Raw genomic sequence first — 20,479 nt, 5'->3', positions numbered from 1 at the left:
AATAAGCTAGGCACTATACTCACCTTATAGATCTCTAATAGTGCCATGATATTATGCCCTCCTTTCTTATCCACATATTGTTTGGTGTTGGACCATTTCCTCCAAATGTGTGGTATGCACATTTCTGCCTCCTCTGCTACTGATCCATGAGGTGACCCCAATCTCGTTTCCCCTGTGTTGATTTTTGTTTTTTGTGGCCCCCGTTTCTGCCATCCTTTGTGCGCTTCGTGCTCCCTCCCTCCACCTCCTCCCGCCATGCAGCCCATTGGTCTGTGTGCCCCTTACGTGTGTATTTAGTTCCTGATCGGCTGGTTCCCCACCTCAGATCCCACCTACCAAGCGATCTGATTGGGCCTACTGACCCATTTCAGTACTCCACTGAGGGCAGCCCCCTGCCCGTTGTAGCCCCATCGGCTAAGGGCCCAAGGCGAAGGGCAGCTCCTACTGAAGTAGCTCCAGATCGTGGCCACCGGTGTCAGCCGGGGAAGGAGGAAGCCAGCAACTGTCAATCAGCAACGACTGACAAGGTAGGTGTGGTACAGACACAGGAGGGGGGGCAGCAATCACTGCACCCGCCTAAACTGTCCCAACTCTCTAATTCCTCTTATCCGACCTCATGACTCATAAGCCTATGTTCTGCCACATGTACCCACACACACATGCCAACAACATTACACAGACCCAATGTGTGTTAGCCTCCCACACCTAAGTGTGGGAACTGTGTTTCTTAGCCATTTCTCACATCCAGATGAGCTGTTTTGCTTCGCCATTTCTTACTTTCAGATGAACTGTGTTGCGTCACCATTTCTCAAATATGAATGAACTGTGTTGCTTAGCCATTTCTCACATCCAGATAAACTGTGCTGCTTAGCCATTCCGCACATCTAGATTAACTACGTTACATGGCCTTCTTTCACACCTAGGTGAACTGTGTTGCTTAGCCATTTCTCACATCCAGGTGAACTGTGTCACCTAGTCTTCTATCCCACCAAGGCCTTTCTCCCACTGTTTAGGAATCTCAAATCTAGGACGTTTATTACTGCCTGCCATTCCGTGAAACCTAGGCCTTTCTCCCACTATCTAGGAATCTCAAATCTAGTTGGTTATTACTACCTGATAGTCTGTGAAACCTAGGCAGTTTCTCCCACTGCCTAGGATCCCAAAAATCTAAGGGCAATAAAAAGCTGTAAACCGCTCTGTGAAACCGGCATTCCTCCCACTATCTAGATGTCTCAAATCTGCATGTATTCTATATATGCCTGAACTAAAAAGGGAGACACAGACTACCCGTCTCCTGTACATCTATCAATGTGCAAGCCACACACTTTATGACATAGATGGGCATACCAAGATTGGATTACTTGTGAAAACACCCAGACTCAAAACTTCTTGTACTAATATCAGATACACAAATTAGATAATTTATTTCATAGCAAAAAAAAGTCTTACTTTTTCATTTTGTACAAAAAACATCACATGACAAAACATAACTAAAAATATTCCAAGGGTGATTTGTGTTCTTGGTTTTCTTGCATCTAGTCACAATTTGTCCTTTGTTTTCAAAAAGATCTCATCACAAGGTTGTTGAATGCAAGTTAGTAATTTCTCAAATTAATATATCTTCTGGATGTTGTGTCAACGCGTTTCGGCCTATTTCTGTAGAATAAACCCCATCATAGAGAAGGTTTTTCCAGAGGCCTTCTTCAGGACAGATGATAGTCTTTGCTTCTGATCTTCAATGAATCTTCTAACCCTTTATTTCTTCCTATTCTAAAAGATATGATAAGACAAGAAAGCCAAGTCAATTGGGTGAGCAGTATTCATTAAAATCTGCTGTTATGGAAGGTGGGGCTTTTCTACTAATCTTTCTTTTAGTAGACATGGAAGAGGGACATCTTTTTGTGGGCTCCTTTTAATGGAGCTTTACAATTTGTTTCTGTTGAATAAACATGCAAAATGTCTGTTATAGACATTTCCCCTTGTTTGTAAGAGGTGATTTAATACCAAAGTATGGGATAGGTTGATGAATGAAACACCTACCTGGCGCTTACAACAGTGTTTGTTTGTGTCTCGTAGTGTGTCACAGGCTTGACTCCCGTGTGGTACCTGCAGGTAAGATGAAATGGACCCCCTGTTATAATCACACAATGGGGCCCGTCTGAGACAAAATAGTATAAATTGCTGACAGAACTACTGCTGTAGAGCCATATGACTAGGTCTCTCCTTATATAAAGGGTAAGTATTTCCGGTAAGGGAAGGCCCCCCTGTATCTTTGCTACATCAGTGCGCTTAGTTCCTAATGTCTACGTTGCATAGACTATTTAATACCTCCCATCGGGCCAAATGCCCGGAGTTTATTACACTAAGCTGTGTGATCTCTATTGGGTAAATTTCGCCAGATAGATTACTGTTCTGTTTCAGATGGTGCTTGTGTTATCTACAAAACCACGTAACCTGCCGGTACTGAGGTGAAACCCCTTCCCTCGCAGGCTTACGCAACTGGGCGACGTCTTACCTCGCTTCCCTTCAATGCCGATTACTGCACTTAATGCTAGGAGCATGGAAGTAAAAAGAGGACTTGTGTTCCACGCGCTCCCAGAGTTTCGTGTTGTTTTGTACATTAAATGATTGTAATTCCTTGGTGTTGGATAATCCCCACCTATCACCTACAAAGTGATGAAATTAGTAGATATGTTTTTATCTACTTTTAATTTTTCATTAATGGTAATTGAAGAAAGACTCTGCATCTGAACTGACCTTTCAAATTTGACAGAGGTAGTATTTCAAATGCTGTGGACCCCCACTAAATTGGACGTATTGCCCTTCTTATGTTGGCTATTAACCAGAGACAATATTCCTTTTTTATAGTAATTTGAGAAACCATCTCTATTATATACACAGTGAAACCGAATAGTGTTGATTACATACATTGTATGTTAAGACATGTAACACAGTTGTTACTAACTGGCCAAATCATACTGTTCACTATGCCCATTCATTTCCCAATGTGCTCATTTGGACACATTGATAGTTATTGATATTCACTGATGATGTTTCGTCCAGACAAGATCACATCTTGTTTTCTACCCACAGGATTTATATGTATACTTTCAGACCTCTTAATTACAATCATATAATTATTGGTTCAAATTCATTACAGGCACTATAACTTCAAGATTTATAGTATCGATGCTTACAGCTTTGTTGCGTCACATGTTTCACATTCTTCTTTGGTGTTGGGTATAGGAGAGGATACCTCTATCACGAGATGTTTTTATCTTGGATTAGTGATGGTCTTCCTAAAAGAATAGGCTCCATTCTATGGCGGAGTTGAAACCATTCCTCACGCTGTCCAGTTTCTGGATCCATTTTTGTCCGAGCCTCTTTAGTTCTAAGTCTCGGTCTCCTCCTCTTGCCTTTTACAGTTTGGATCACATACCATTTCAACTCTGTATGTATGCTTTTTTTGTAGTTGTAGTTAATGGTCTAAAAGGGGTTTGTCTGGGACACTGTTTTTGAAGCAGGAACGTTGCTCACAAATACGTTGCCGTACTGGTCTCTTTGTTTTCCCTATATACCATAGATTACACTGGCATCTTATGCCGTAGATTGCCCATACTGTTCTACAGTTTGTAAATGCATTCAGTTTCCATTCAATATGGTATAGGTTGATGATTTTTGTAGTGGTTGTTAGGTCACATAATGAGCATTGTCCACATTTGTGATGGCCCGTTACGGGCGCTAGTGCCCCCAATGTGGTTTGGTCTGTTTTTGATTTCTGTTCCTCTTTGTATGTGTGTACCAGCATCTGCTTGAAGTTGTTGGTTTTTTTAAAAGCAAATCTGGGTTTTGACGGATGGATGTCAGGAGTGTTTACCAAGGGCCAATGTTTCAGTACACTCTTTTAAATTGCTGAACCTACTGGGCTGTATGTAGTGACAGGTTATTATTTCTTCCACATTCCTCGTCTGTTTCGTTAAACATGTTTCCCGTCTGATGTTTCTGGCTCTCCTTTTTGCGTTCTTTATACATTTGCTTAGGTAACCTTGTTGTTTCAACCGGTTTGTTAGCTCAACCACATGTTCATCGAATTCTCGGATGTCGGAACAGTTCCTTCTTATTCGGAGGAATTGGCTGAACGGTAATTTAAGTTTTAAATGATTTGGGTGGTAGCTTCCAAAATGGAGTAATGTATTCTAACTTTCCTCCGTCTTTTTTTTAATTATTAGGTCAGGAAAAGGGAGCATGTGTGTGTCTGCCACCATGTGGAATTTTAGAAAAGAGTCCCGAGTGTTCAACCTTTCTTTGAAGCGATCTAATTCATGTGTTGTACCAGTCCAGATCGTAAAAATATCATCAATATAACGATTCCAATTTTTTATATGATGTTGAAACCGATTCTGGTCATTGAGGACAAAAGATGTTTCGAAGGTGTCCATATACAAATTCGCCATATCTGACGTGAAGGTTCCCCACCCCCATGCTAGTTTGATGTATCTGTTGGTATATTTTAGTTTCAAAAAGGAAAATGTTTTCCGTCAGGGCCAATCTGGTGCATTCTAAGATGAATGCTGACGGACCTCAGCCTTCTGGATCCGGTCTTCGATCTAGATATTCTTATAGTACTTTTAGGCTTTCATTTTGCGGTATACTCGTGTAAAGGGCTTCAACGTCAAAGCTTACCAAAATGTCATTTTCTTCCATCTCGAGATTGTCGAGTGTGTTGATCATCTCTGTGCTTTCTCATACGTAGGATTTCATAAATGCCACGAAAGGACGCAGGAAGAAGTCAGCATACTGGGACAGTGGCTCCAGGTGGATGCTTGTCTTTATGCATTTTGGGCAAAATATAAAATGCCACCATGGTAGAGTGAGGTTTATTGAGAAAACGCCTTTCATCTTCGTCAATCCACCCCTCTCTTGTTGCATGTGAAGTGAGACTTTTGATTTCTTCTTGAAGTCTATGAGTGGGATTCACATCAAGTAGTTTATAGTGCTTCACGTTGCTTAAGAGTTTCATTGCTTCTTTCCAATAGTCATCTTTTTGCAAATCACGATTCCGCCACCTTTGTCGGCCGGCTTTATTAAGAAGTCAGGTGATGCATCTAGATGTTTGATTGCATCTCGTTCATCCTTTGTCATGTTATCTCTGGTGTAGTTTTTACACTTGATAGCATTTTGAACTTCATGGAGCACTTTATTTTCAAACGTGTTGATCTCTGCGCAGATGGTGGCTGGAGGGGGCGTGAAATTAACCAGGTTACTCACCGTAGTGACCACCCTACTCCTAGTCCATAGTCCCCTTTCCTCCATACTTATGGGACATCTCTCCGTCTTATGGGATGGGACCGGAGCACTTTGTAAAAAGCATCCAAATTGTTTTCCCAAAATGTGTCCTTCCTCTCTTTCTTGCACGGGGCCCAGCAACCCTGCCCACCTTGGCTCCATCCCGCGCATCACCCATCAGTCCTTTTCTATCGCCAGGTCAGAGACCTATTAGCAATAACAGAGGAACCTTATTAGAGGGGACAGCGGGCGGGCGTATGGAGGAAAGGGGACTATGGACTAGGAGTAAGGTGGTCACTACGGTGAGTAACCTGATTCTACTCCTACGTCCCGTCCCCTTTCCTCCATACTTATGGGAGATTCCCAAGCACGCCCAACAGGAACTACGGGTGGATGGAAATACCCCTTACTGAAAAAGGTTCTTCAGCACAGCCTGACCAAACTGAGCATCAGCTCTTGAGCTCATGTCAAGACAATAATGTTTAACATAAGCAGATGGGGAGGCCCAAGCAGCTGCCCTAGCGATGGACTCCCACGGGACATATTTCTGAAAAGCAACCACGGCTGCCTTGCCCCGCACCAGGTGTGCATGAATACCCTTAGGAGGTTTCAACCCTCACAAAGTTGAGAAGAACTCCTAAGCTCGGAAGTCCTGTCCAGGTAGAATTTAAGAGCTCTTCTGACATCAAGACAGTGCAGAACCCTTTCAGCCTCTGAGGCAGGGTTCGGAAAAAAGACTGGTATGGAGATAGACTGATTCAGATGGAATTCAGTTACCACCTTCGGTAGAAAGGCCGCGTTAGTCCGCAGGACTACCTTGTCCTTGTGAAAGACCAAGAAAGGATGCTCCACCGACAAGGCCTGGAGCTCACTCACTCTCCTCGCTGACGTAACGGCGACCAGAAAGGACACTTTCCAGGTTAAGTACTTGAGGTCCACCCTGGCCATTGGTTCAAAAGGTTTATGGCACAGCGCCGTCAGGACTACATTTAGGTCCCACGGCGGATGCAGACTACAAACCGGAGGGTAGAGGCGTGTCAAGCCTGCAAAATGCCTCTTAACCACTGGGTTACTCAGAGAATAAGAACATTGGTCTGTAGAAAGATAAGCGGAAACCGCTGAACGGTAAGTTCTGCATGACAGAACGTGAACACCCGACTCTGCTAGGGAGGACATGAAGAACAGTACCGTGTCAATCGTAGCCACCCTTGGATCCAATTGCTTCTCCAAACACCAATGACAGAACCTGAGCCATTTACTCTTGCATTGGGATCTGGTCGAGGGTTTCCTGGCTGCCTGGATAATACGCATGTTATCCGTAGACAAGTTAAGATGCTCTAAAGACTTGAACTCAGGCACCATGCCGCCAAGCTGAGAGATTGTGAGGAGGGGTGCCACATCTGCTGTTCCCCTTGATGAAGAAGATCGGGAGTTACTGGTAACCTGATCGGCGGATACACCGACAGGTGTTGAAGTTCTGAAAACCAAAACCTGGCCGGCCACCACGGGGCTATGAGCAGAAGCGAACAATTCACAGAGTTCTTCAGCTTCCAGATTGCCCGATGGACTAGAGGCAGAGGTGGGAAAGCGTAAGCTCTCATGTTGTGCCATGGAATCTCGAGAGCATCCCCCAGAGAGGAGGCTCCCAGCCCCCCTCTGGAGGCATACTGAGGAAGCTTCTTGTTTACCGCCATAGCCAAGAGGTCCACTTCCGGTGTACCCCAACGCGAGAAAATCCAGGAGAGGACCTCCGAGAGGAACTCCCACTCGTAGCTGACCACTGTCCGCCGGCTGAGGGCATCCGCTGTGACATTCAGCTGGCCCGGGATGTGTACTGCAAGCAGCCAGACACCATGAAGCACGGCCCACTCCCATATCTGGATAGACAAGTCCACGAGGGGGGGGGGGGGGGGGAGACTTCGTTCCCCCTTGCTTGTTGATGTAATACATTGACACCACATTGTCTGAGAGTATGCGGACCACCTTGTTGGCAATGAGCGGTCTGAACGCCTTGAGCGCCAGAAAGATCGCCAGAAGCTCCAAATGATTTATGTGCAGGAGCTTGTCCTGAGGCGACCAGAGGTGTGAAACCTGAAGATCTAACGTCGCACCCACCCCAGAAGGGAGGAGTCCGTCGTGATCGTCACCATGGGGGCTGGGTCCTGAAACCCAGCGCCCCCCGACAGGTTGCTGAGAGGTGACCACCAATCCAGGTCCACTCATGGAATCCGGAATCATTATCTGCTTGGAATCCGGGTCCACAGCCTGACGCCAGGAACTTCGAAGAGCCATCTGTGTCCATCTCATCTTGAGACGAGCTAGAGGAAGAGCCAGCACACACAAGGCCATGAGGCCCAGAAGCCTCTGGAACCACCAGGCCGACATGCTCTCCGACTGCGCAAACATCTGACACGTGGCTAACAGATCTGCCATTCTGTCCCCGGTCAGGTACACTCTGCAGTCGATCGTGTTCCAGCGAAAACCCAGGAAAATCAGGTCCTGCGAGACCGTCATGGAAGATTTCCGGCAGTTCACCGACAGCCCAAGATGGAACAGGAGCTGAAGGAGAGACTGGAGATTGCCTGCTGCTGCCAGCGGACAAGGGCTGCATAAGAGCCAGTCGTCCAAATATGGATACACATGGATACCCTGGAGACGAAGATGGGCCGCAATCACCGACATCATCTTCGTAAAGACATGCGGCGCCGAGCTGAGACGAAAAGGAAGCACTCTAAACAGGAAGTGCTCCTCTCCCAAAGAGAAGCAGAGATATCTCCTGTGTGGGTTCCAAATCAGGATATGCATGTACTTGTCCTGAAGATCCACAACGCTGAGCCAATCGCCCATCTGCAAGGAGGAGCGTATCTGGCTGGGCGTGATCATCTTGAATTTCTCTTGGGGTAGGAAAAGATTGAACTGGGAAAGGTCTAGGATGGTGCGCAGGCCAGCCTGGTTGGGTTTGGGCACCGTAAACAACCGGGAGTAGAAGCCCTCCCCTCGCTCCCCGAGGGCAACGGGTAACACAGCTCTGAGGTCCAGAAGTTTCTGAACTTCGGCTTTGAGGGAGGGCAAGCCCGACAGCTGAAAAGGAGGGTGGAGGGGTGGGGTAGGGTAGGGGGTAGAGATAAACGGAAGCCCGCCCAAGCGACTGACAAGACCCATCTGTCTTCTGTGATGGTCTGCCACGCCTCCCAATGAGACGCAATGCGTCCTCCCACCGGGGTCTCGTGCAAGCGCGGAAAACCCTCATTTAGTAGGTTCATCGGTGGCGGTGCCACCTGAACCTGAGGAGGAGGCTGAAGAGCGGGAGAAAAAACGCGTCCGTTGTTGCCTACGGCGGTTATTCCCCGCAGGGGTATCCACTCTGAGATTTGCGGTCAAGGAAGCCCCTAAAGCCAGAGGAAGGTCGACTTTGTGACAACGGTCTCTGGGTTTTGAAAGGAGTCTTAACCAGGACAGACAATGACTTAGCTGTCTGAGTGCTATCCTTCGTCTTGGTGAGCTCTACATCTGTTATAGAATGAAAGAGCTCCTTACCATCGAACGGAAGGTCCAACACCTTGTCCTGCACTTCTTTTGAAAATTTAGTGGCATGCAGCCACGCCTGCCGTGAGGTATCAACCCCCAGCATAAGGCCCCGAGCCGAGGTGTCTACGTGATGAGCCGCAGCCTCCAGGAGATCCTGGGCCAAGACCCTGGCGTCGGATAGGCCACCTTTGAAGTCTTCCAGCTTCTCGACCGGGATAAACTCCTCAAACTCCGACAGACCTTTCCACATCCGCATGTTAGCTCCCGCTAAAATCAATTCAGCGTTAGCCTGCCTGAGCTGCAAGGCCGAGTTGGCGAAGATTTTCCTCCCAAGGGAGTCTAGGAGCTTGTCCTCCTTTCCCATAACCTGAGTAGCCGTCGTGGACAAGGATGCTGTAGGCCTGGACTGCAAAGTGGCCGCAGCCACCACTGTGGAGGAGGGAGGCGGACAAGACGACAGGGCCACCTCTTCCGAAGAATGCAGCCTGCATCTCGCGTCAATTTTCTTATTGACAAAGTCCAGAGTGTGGCTTTTCCCAGTCTCTGCGGACCTCGGCCAGAACGTCCTTCTGCAAGAACAGGTCGGTACGCTCCAAGGGAGACAGGGTGAACGCCCCAGAAACCACCCCCCCTGTGGAGCAGGTGCCTCGGGCACCGGAACATCTAAGAAACTCATGTCCAGTACCTGGTCATGAAAAGCTCTAATAGTGCGGGGAAGGTCCTCGTTGTCCTGATCGCCTTGGGCGTCACCCGACAGGTCAGGATCCTGCTGAGCTGTGTCAGGCACTGCCTTGTCCACCGGGGACAATGGAGGCAAAGGTGGAAGATTCGGGGAAGGCACCGTAGGCAAGGGAGGCGCCGGCAGAACCACCGCAGGAACGGGTGGAGCCGGAGGTGCAGGTGGACTTATCTCCCTGAAAAGCCCTTTGAAATATTCCCTCATGGGGTCGGTACGCATAAGCGTTTGAAATTTACCGAAAAAGGCGTCCTCCGAGGACTGTTCCGGAACCTGAGGAGGCCTCTCATGAGGTGGACAAATCCAGGGATGTAACGGGGAAGGGTGCCACATAGGCCCCTCCACCGACGTAGCCACATAAATCAAAGGTGCCGACCGCGCAGGCAACGAAACATTGTGCGGAAGAGGCATCCGGGCGTTCCAATCGTAAACTGGCCGATAAGGATGCGCACAAGGGTCTATGTTCACCCAAGGGACCAAACCCCACACCTGAGGCCGATGGCATAGTTGTAGGGTTAGCACCTAAAATGGCCGCCGCGGTCGTGGCGGGAAAGGGCGCCATTTTGTCCTCATCTGAGGAGAACTGCGGCACGTGAGGAAGTGAGGCAGGGGTCCCCGTCGATGGATCAGGGGTCTTAACTTTAGCCTTAACATAAGGAAGCTCGGCAGAGCCGGTACTGTGAGGCCTGGAATGTTTTTGTGACATACCAACTGCCAACTCAGTTTTCGAAGGAAGGACCTCAGCACTGCCGCTAAAAGAAGAACTTTGCTTCTTTGCCCCCTCAACAGGTCTGGTATCACTGCAGGAGCGGGAACGGTGAGAAACAGCTTTCAACGACAAGGCCTTGTCAGGCCTCTCAGAAATGTTGGTAGCTTTAGCCTCTGAATGAAGGACCTCGGACCCAGGTCCGGTAACAGCCTTATCTACTCGGGCCTCGAACATCCGTTCGGTAACGACAAGCCCACCCAAGGCCTCGGGGCGCACCCCGGTCTTATTTTTGAGGGAAGCCGACAGAGGCCTCAGAGCGAGCTCCGGTGCCCCACGACTCAGTAGAACTGGGTCTACAAACAGCCCCCACAGGAGGGGCCTCGGAGCGTACTCCGGTATTCACAGGCCCCTTACGGAGACCCTCGGAGAAAACTACGGTAGAATTATTAGGCCCAACGGGCACCTCAGGGCGAACCCCGGTGACAGAGCGATCAACGCCCCACCCGGCCCGAGAGGAATCCGGAAAGGTATCCCCCGCCCGGGGTGCTCTGAAAATTAAAGAACTTACCGGGCGTTTTTTCTTCTCGTCGAACGCCTGAAAATGTGGAGGAGTTCGCCGGAACACCCCCTCCTACCGATCCAACCGACTTTGAAGTACCCGGACCGAAAGGGAGTCGCATTAAAAACAGGAGTCCCAACGGTGATCCGGACCCAAACACTCTAAGCAAAGAGGATGGGGATCCGCCCTCGTGAAACGACGGTGACACGATGAACAATCTGGAAAGTCTAGTTTGAAAGACATAGACACACTAGTAAACGATCGCTAGTGAGAACCAGAGAGGAAAAGGCAAGAAAATCTTCCAAGGATGCAAGTGCGTCCAGTCCCGAATGAGCAGAGAAAAGGACTGTTGGGCGATGCACTGGGGCGGAGCCAAGGTGGGCAGGGTTACGTGCCGGGCCCCGCACAAGAAAGAGAGGAAGGACCAATTTTTGGAAACATTTTTGGATGCTTTTTACAAAGTGCTCTGGTCCCGTCCCACAGGACGGAGAGATGTCCCATAAGTATGGAGGAAAGAGGACGGGACGTAGGAGTTACGAAGGTAGTTTCAGCCCTGTGGTACTTTCTATTTTATCTCTGTTTTTATCGGTTTAGTCAGAATTTCTAAAAAAGTATTTTAATCTGACCGTTCTGAAAAACCTTCTTAATTCTGCCTCTGTTTGGAAGCTATCTGCTTTTTTCATAGGTACATAACTCAACACTCTGGACAGGACTTGTTCTTTCAATGGTCAGTTAAGTTGAATATTGGGGATACCACATCTCTTCCTGGCGGTCTTCTCCACTGCCGTGTGCGGACTCCGTATTCCTGAACTGGTTTGTTTCTTCTTGGTCTGCCTCTGCGCCCCCCTCGTGACCGAAAAGACCGCTGAGGCAGGGTGTTCGTAGCTCCAGATGTGGATGGATCTTCATCTCCCAATTCCGACTCGCTTCCACTAGTTGTGTTCGAAGTATTGGAGAATGTCACACATTTTTTCTTTTGGTTATATGGGAATTTTTGCATATGTCCTTTATTTTGGTCTTGGTGATAACTTTCCTTAAGGTAAGGATATGTGCGTTCTTCCTTGTACCATTCAATATCTTTCTTTAGTTTCCAAACTTTTTTGTCTAGATTGAACTGGCAGAACCTTTCCGTCTGTTCATTTATCTTTTCCAAAAGAGGTTTCACGTCTTTATTCACAAGGTCTTCAGCTAGTTTCTTCTCCAATGCGTCGAGTTCTTCACCTTGCTTTTTGGTCTGCTCTTCAGCTGTTTCTATGACTAGGAAAATCCAGTCTCTGCTACAATGACTGCCCACACCGCAAAAGTTTAACTTAAACTTAGGGTTATCTATGAAAACCTGCGGGATATTGCGGACTTGTAGTCATTCTGGAATAACGCCCGACTTTAGGTATTCTAACACCAGTACTCTTACGTCATGTCCCCTTTCCTCCATACTGTATGTGTGGGCGTCCCTTCCAAGGGACAGGAGGAGGAACCCTTTTCAAATGAAAAAAACCTTCCCTTTCAAATCTAGAGGCGTGCATGCAGGGGTGCGGCCCAGGGAGCATGCGCTGCCCTGGCTCCACCCTCCGTCACCACACCTCAGTCCCCTTTTCCGCGTCGACGGCAACGAGCCAAATTTCTTCTCTGTTTTTTTTGTCTCATCTATCATTCAGGTACTCGGTCCTCAGGCGTCACGTTACTCCTTGGCGTGTGTCGACTTCTACAGGGTTCAGCAGGTGTCCATCCTGCAACAGGCTCTTTCCAACTTCAGACCCCCACACCCCCTGCCTACGTGCCTTGGCTAAGACCACGGTTGGCAATCATGTTTGGCGTGCAACTCGCTGTCCTCTAAGGCGCTGAAGAACAGACTCGCCAGGTGAAGGGAGCTCTTCCGGAGGTCACCTCCGTAGGATCGCAAGAAATTCGTGAAACATCAAACCAGGCCCAATGTAGGGCCGATATTCTCCATCTCACCCCCCAAGGGAGACTCCTTCCCAGGGACTCTCCCGCGCCAGAGGGCCCGGGCAGGTCCTTCTACCGGCACGTGCACCGAGGCTGCTTCAGATACCAGCCTTCGGGTCGAGGGATCCTCGGATCCTCCCGGGCACAGTGTTGAGGGACCGGAAGGTTCTTTTACCGGGTCTACACGCGAGGGGCTCTGCCCTTTTACCGGCACCATGGCCGAGGGGCTTCACCCTAATACCGGCAATACGTCCGAGGATCGAGGGTGTCACACCTACCGGGATTAGGCCCGAGGAGCAAGATGGGCTTCGTAATCCACACACAAGCGTTTTGGACGAGGCTGGGCCCAGCGGGCTGAGCACCACGTTGCAGGCACGTGGCAGGCAGCTCAACAAAATGGCCGCCGCACCAGAAAGAGACACCCATCCAACGCCATTCTAGTAATTAGATGAAGAACGAGGGTTAAGGTGGGACTGGCCTCAACCGAGTACGTGGTTTACAGTCTACCCCTCAGTTGCGCAGGATAGATTTCCTTGGCGTCCATATGGACAGGGTACGCAGCAGCTCCCCGCTACCCTGTCGGCACCCCCTGCCAGTGAGGAGGTGCTCTTCGAGAAGTTCCTCGGCCTCATGAAGTCACCTCAGATGGGGGTTATCATCAAAGATGCCATCAGAGTGGTCCTCCCCGCAATGCTAGAGGCACCACATATGCCTCCGCCGATGCCCCAGGCGCAGCCACCTCCTCCAGCCCCCCCAGCCTGCTCCACTGGGGCCTCCACCGCAGCCTCTGCTGCCTCCTCAGCCGCGGTCTCTGTACCCCAGCCTCCGGCACCAACTACTCCTCCTCCTCCACAAGATCTTCCAGATCTGCAGGATCCGGATGAGGAGGAGGATCCGGACACGCCATCCTCAGCTAGGACCTTCCACAAATGTCTTGCTGGTCTGGAGAAGTACCTGGGCCTCCCCCAACCCGAGGTTGAGCAGCCGGCCGAGGGGTTTCTGGAGAAGTCCTCAAGCGACGCCCCTCTGCCGATTTGGGGATTCCAAATCAGACCGATGTAGTCTCTCTGGCCAAGAAAGGCTGGCTCAAACCTCACTCAGCCAGCCGGTCAAGCGACACCTTGACGCCAAGTACAGGCAGGTGGATGGGGATACACTCTTGCTTTTGGCCCATCCTCAGCCACACTCTTCGGTGTTTGCTGCGGAGTCACTATACTCCAAGCCCCAGTCGTCCTCGGTCTCTTCCTCTGCGGCGCTGCTAGGCAAGGAGGAGAAGAACTTGGAGGCATATGGCAAGAAACTCAATTCCAACATCTCTTTAAATCTATGTCAAGCCAACACCGATGCCATGCTGGCCGCCAGATTATGGTGGGAAATTGCGAACTTACTCCCGGAACACCCCACCCAAGAGCCAATCACGCTTTTAGGCGTGGCTAGCTGAAGCCAAGCTGGTGGCGCATGACCTCATGGAATCCACAGTGGCTCATATCGATACCTCAGGCCGTGCCATCTGTATTGCCACTGTCATGAGAAGATGATCCTGGCTCTGGGTAACGAAATTCAACCCGGATGTCCAGGAGCGCATTCTAGATATACCGTTCGAGGAGGAGGGGGGGGGGGGCTCTTCCACTCCTCTACGGACAAGGAGCTGGACAACAAAAAAAACAGCTCACAAACTGCCAAGTCTTTATCCATCCTTACTAAGACCACGCCCAATCTCAGCAGCGCTCGGAAAGGGGTCATACATATGGAGGGTTCCACGGCTTACAGGAAAGTAGATCCAGGCAGCCGGACCGCTCGCCGTCTCAGAGCCGGCGCAAGCAACAAAGGGGGGTGGGGGGCTAAGGGCTTTTTCCAGTCCCCCTCCTCAGCGACAGCCTCTGATGGAAAGAAAGCATGACACGCCCCTTCGGGTCCACGTGTCTCCGGTGGGGGGCAGGCTTGCTCTCCATGCACATTTCTGGTGCAGAATTTCGTGGACCCCTGGATCCTATCCGTAGAATCCACGGGGTACCACCTTCTTATCCCAGCCTCTCCTCCCACCTCTCCTCCACTCCCACAGGTTGGGACATCAACTCTTTTGGCAGAGATCTGGTCGCTCGTAGAGAGCCAGGCATTGGATAAAGTCCCAGCCTCCCAGCGAGGCTTTGGCTTTTACGCCAGGATTTTCGCCATTCAGAAGAAGAACCAGGCGGGCCTGAGAGTTGTGCTGGACCTTTCCACCCTCAACCTCTCCCTGCCCCTGCAAAAATTCAGGATGGTTACGCCAGCTTTTATAGCGGAGACATTGGACAAGGGAGACTGGATGTGCTCCCTGGAACTGAAGGACGCGTACCTACACGTCACGATTTGGCAGCCCACTCGTTCTTTCCTATGGTTCAGGATCATGGGCTACCATTTTCAATACAATGTCCTTCCTTTTGGCCTCAACTTGCCCCCCTGGGTCTTTACCAGACTCAAGAATGCCGTAGCGTCCCTCCTCAGAGCGCAGGGGCTCCACATCTATCCATACCTCGACGACTGCCTCGTCAGGGCTACATCTCCGCAAGTGGTTCACCACTCTTCCCATGCTTTTATGAACATACTACACAAACTGGGCTTCTCGCTCAATCTCAAGAAGTCACAGCTGCAGCCCACGCAGACTCTGACCTTCCTGGGCCTCATTTGGGACATGTGCACCAAGAAGGTTTTCCGTCGGAGGACAAAATCTCGGCCATGAAGAGGGCCACCGGCCACTTCCTCAGCAGAGAGCTGACCTCGGCATGGTGGTACCAACATCCCTGGGTCTACTTGCAGCAGTCCTATTAGCCGTCGCGCTCACGAGACCAAGGATGAGGAGGCTTCAGCTGCACTTCGCAGCCTCATGGAACCAGGAGAGGGGCTCTCAATCCGAGATCATCAACGTCCCTCCATCTCTACACCCGCACCTAACATGGTGGTCCGGGGACTGCAACCTACGGACGGGCCAGCCCTTTCGGCCGCCCTCCCCCAGACCACTATCGCCACAAACTCCTTGCTTGAGGGCTGGGGAGCCACCCTGGACAGCGCCTCAGTGCACGGCACCTGGACTTGACAGAAGCAGAAATACCACATCAATTGGTTGGAGCTGAAAGCCATCTGGCTAGCGCTCAGCATTCCTACCGCTTCTCAGGGGCAAGGTTGTCCTCATCCAGACAACTCGACCAGCATGTACTACGTCAACAAGCAGGGAGGCACCAGATCCCCCTCCTCTGTGCAGACTGGCGATCAGTATGTGGGAGTGGGGCCTAGAAAACGACATTTACCTCATGGCACTCCACCTCCAGGGGGAATCCAACCTGGAAGCGGACAGGCTCAGCAGGCTAGAAGCAGACAATTAAGAGTGGCAGCTAAACAACCTCGTTCTTCAGGAGATCTTCAACAGATGGGGTCACCCACACATGGATCTCTTTGCCACCTGGCACAACAAGAAGTGTCCCCAGTTCGCTTCTTTGCAAGGTCAGGGCCCCGGCTCTCTGGGCGACACATTTCACCTCCAGTGGACCGCCATGAAGGCCTACGCCTTTCCGCCCACTCCCCTGATCCACAGGGTAATTTGCAAAATCAAGGAGTCTTGCCGACTCTTCATTATTCTGATAGCTCCATGGTGGCCGGCCAAGCCATGGTTTTTGGAGCTTCTCACCCTCTCGGAGGTGCCCCCGATTCACCTTCTGATGGGCCCAGCACATCTTTTTGCTGTTTTGCGGTGGCCCAGCACACAGTTTTGCGGTGTGTTTGTGTTTACTCAATCTGGGGAAGGTGCCTAGTAGGCACTCCTTTGGAGTCCACTCGTATCTATGCACTCCCGCCCCTCTGCAGGTTTATTCGATTCTGGAGCAGAAGCCTAGTGTTAGGCAAAAACCTGTGCAGTTCCCTTAGGGACCACTGCAAAAAGTTTAAGACTAAAGGAGTAAGCAGTAAACCCAATTGGTAGCAGCCTGCACCACCCAGATTTACCTGGTAGCTGTGGCTGAGCAGTCAGACTTCTCTCAAGAAGAGTTAGGCAGTATATAGAGTATACACAATAGGGCTAAAAATACAGTAGAACAAGCAAACACTGACCAGAGCTTTGGTATAAAAGTATATAATTTATTTAAAAACACACTTATGAAAATACACTGGCACTAATATATCAAGCAAGTTGAAACACAGTCACTATACGTATATACACCTCCCTAGTTAATTATTCGACAAGTCTAGGTTAAGGCACCACTTATTTAGCAAAACAGAGGTGAGCGTGTAACCGTAGATTGCACTCCAATAATTTGTTTAAAAAGGGAGAAAAAAGGCATATTAGGAAAATAATACAATAACAACACTTAAAAGAACCACAGCAAGTCAAGAAAAGCAGAGTCTACTGTAGAGCAAAAAGTTCATAGGCCAGGCCCACTCGTGGAGAGAGCAAGGCGGAATGTGCCCAAGATCACATAGTGGAAATGCACTAAAAGTCTTTGCAGAAAAGTCAAAAAGAGGTTGGATCAGTTCAGAAAGGCAAAGTTAGCAGGTCTGAGGTCAACCCAGTTAGAAAGTTAAGGATTTACAGGACACCTTGGACAATCTGTTGCAAGGGAGACCAGGCGGGACACAGTACCTGAAATGGTGAGAAAGCTCCAGCTGTGGCAGTTGTTCCTGGCAGCGGGTGCAAGTCGTGGCTTCGACCAGAGGAAGAGATGATCTCGACGAGGAAGAAAGCTGAAGGTCGTTGCACTGCCAGGGAAGAAACCAGCCGCGGAGTTTCCGATTAAAAGGTACAACCCTTTTATTCGTGGTAGTGGTGAAGCGTGGCTATCCAGCCGCCGGGCTGCTTGGCACGGGCGCTTCGACCACGAGACGTCCAGGAAGGTGAAAAAGGCGAACTGGTTGGTCCCACCAGCTCAAAGGGAAGAAGACTCTCCTGGAAGAAGATCTCCTCTGTCGTCGGGGAAGTGGTCAGTTCGTACAGCAGGGCTCCACCGGTGGTGTCGTCGTTGTAGATGGCTCAGCTTCTCCCCTCTTCGGATTCTTTAGGTCCTGTGGCGACTTCTGAAGTTCCAGTCCCCTAAAGCCCTGCTTTCATGCAGAAAATCCCCCATTCAACAGCCTAGCTGTCACTCAAACATGCTAAGTGGTGAGCCGGGCGGCTCACCACTGGGCCAATTACACAAGAGTGCGACTTGAGTTGCCAAGGCAACTCAGTCCAGGGTGCCTAATCTCCCTCCCACACATCCTGTAGACCCCAGACAGAGTGGCACCATTTGCAGGGCTTCTGTGGAGAAGCCCGCCAAAAAGTGGAACAAAGGGCTCAACTTGGGTTAGAGTTTCAGAGGCGAACACAAACGCCATTTTAAAACCGAGTCCTGGCAAAAAGACCCAACCGGGGAATAAATATTAAATAAATAACCCAGCGGTATCTTTAACATTGCACCAAAAAGTGGTGCTTTTAAAATCAATGGGAAAATCCTATAAGAAATATTCCGGTGGAATATTTTGCTTGGTATCCACTGCCACCAGCCAGAAACTCGACAAGGGGGGACTGGACAGTGCCCCCTTGGAAAACAGACCCAGGGGCAATCGAATTATCCCTACCAGTACTTCAACAATATGATGGTTTGTACTGGTTCTGTTCATAATTTGAGACTAGTAAAGCCAATGGTGACTTTACATGCCCTGGGAGACAGTAGTCAGTCCCAGGGTATGGAGGCTATGTTTGGGGGTCACTATGACACCCCTGTGTTACTGCACTGAGGGTGCTGTGTAACACATACCAAAAACACATGAAGCCCTATGGAGTAAAAGACCCCATAGCCCATAAAACACATTTGCAGTCAAAGGACATACTCAAATCATGCCTAAGAGTGGGAGAAGAAGAGTCTCACTCTTAGCAGGAGAAAAAAATAAACCCCAAAAATCCAGCAAAGCTGCTGGGGGACTCACTAGGTTTGGGAAATTAGCCTTAACAGAGAATTCTCCCGAACACCTAGCACCTTGTGGCAGGACCAAAACACGTGGCTCATGTCCGCTTCTTCGTTACTACACTAGGGGCAATGTGATTGAGCTTGTTTGTTTAAGCTGGGTACTCTGTGTGGTGTCATTGTTAGGCAAAATCCAGTGCAGTTCCCTTAGGGAGCACTACACCAGATTAGGACTACAGGTGAGAGCAATAAATCCCCTTTGGTATCAGTCTGTACCACAAAGATTTAGTTGGTAGCTGTGGCTGAGCAGTCAGACTTATCTCAAGAGGGAGATGAGCAGTATTCAGGGTTTACACAATAGGCCTACTGTACTATGGCACAAGAAAACACTGACCAAAGCTTTGTAGTTTAAAAAGCATATATATATTTATTTTAAACACTTCTAAGAAAACACATGTATCACAAGTATCAAGCAAGTTAAATTAAGTCAATAGAAAAATATACACACTCCCTATATACATTGTAGACCAAGTGAACCAGAGTGAAAACTGAGCAAAACGGCACAGTGACAACTACACACAAGGGATCCTCTAGCAATTTCTCACAAGGGAGGGAAAACACAAGTTATCTAGAAATAGCTTCTTCTACACCCTAGCAACACTTCCCATCAGTTGTGAACCAGTTCAGCAAGACAGCGCATCAGTATAGGCAATACTTCAAATGAAAACTGAGCAAAATGGCATTTCACAATGATTATGCAGTGGAAAGGAAAGGGTAGTTATAGGAAAGGGTTGCACCACACAGTTTGAATGGAGAATCAATCTCGAAAAAGCAGATTTAACAAATGTGACCAGAGTCAGTAGGCCTGTGCCAGAGTTGGTGGTACAGGGCAAGGGCCCAGGAGCAAAAATGTTCCTGTAGCTGCAGTCAAGTCTTTGGTTAACAATGTTGAAAAGGTGGATGCAGAAAGCGAAAGACAATGTTAAGAGAGGGGTGGCCGGATTCCAAGATGGCCGCCGGCACTGAGTAGATGTGCCGACGGCGCTCCCCGGACCCCTCTGCCAAAGGTGCCCACCACCCCAGCAGTAGCCGTGGCCCGGATGGTTTGGACATTCGAGATAGCGGTCCATGTTGTGCTGAAACTGTGAGCCCCCATTGAGCGGTCCATCGGAGGGCCGCGACGTGTTTGGCCGCTGCGGGACGTGGCCCGCCTAGACTCCTGGCGTGGCTCGAAGGCCTTCTACAGCGAGGAGGGCGGCTGTGGGGGGGGGCAGATGGCGTTGGGATGCTGTGTGAATCCCTGAGCCCCGGAACGAGGCAGCCGGCGGTGGCCGCTCGAAGGCGGCGAACTCGGGGAGTTGCAGCCGGGAACGGCGGGCTGCGTGGTACGGCGGTGTGAGGAGGCGAGCAACAGCGGCGGCATCGGAGGGGCTTGTGTGCGGAGCGGCCTCCCGGAAGAGCCCCGCAGCGTGTCCGTAAGGAGGAGCGGAGCGGGGGAGCAGGCACGATTGGCAGGAGCGGGGCGAGGATCTCCTGGGACCCCGTGGAGGTGCAGTGGCCATCAGGAGTGCCGGAGAGTGTGGCAGCAGGGCCGCGCTTGCGGCCGGAGGCTATCTTAAAGGAGTTCCGAACGGCCGCCCGGTTTGAGGAACAGCCCCGGCTGCAGCCTCCTGAGGATGGCGAGCCCGCTGACCCCCCCCCCCTACGTCCTGCTGGCGCTGAGACACAGAGGGGGCACTTGCTTGCTGGGACACTGGGAGTCGCCATAAGCCAGCGGAGGTGAAGCTGCCCACCTGAGGCCTCAGACA

General features: G+C 50.1%; 1 protein-coding gene across 4 annotated transcripts in view; it reads right to left on the bottom strand.

Annotated features, from left to right (window-relative positions):
• SIRT1 (sirtuin 1) overlaps window positions 1-20,479 on the bottom strand; it is a 2,084,986-nt gene that overhangs the window by 245,492 nt on the left and 1,819,015 nt on the right. For 3 of the 4 annotated variants that reach the window (XM_069610638.1, XM_069610636.1, XM_069610639.1), the window contains one exon: window positions 2,041-2,106. The exons of the other annotated variant lie outside the window; for it this stretch is intronic. In XM_069610638.1, coding sequence (XP_069466739.1) covers window positions 2,041-2,106 — 66 coding nt within the window. The remainder of the gene's footprint in view (window positions 1-2,040; window positions 2,107-20,479) is intronic. 4 annotated transcript variants of the gene reach the window in all.

Source organism: Ambystoma mexicanum, chromosome 8 (assembly GCF_040938575.1).
Source record: "Ambystoma mexicanum isolate Mex_15411 chromosome 8, UKY_AmexF1_1, whole genome shotgun sequence".
Classification (NCBI taxonomy): Eukaryota; Metazoa; Chordata; class Amphibia; order Caudata; family Ambystomatidae; genus Ambystoma; species Ambystoma mexicanum.
The sequence above is the reverse complement of the archived record's forward strand: the minus strand, read 5'-3'. Positions and strand labels throughout refer to the sequence as shown.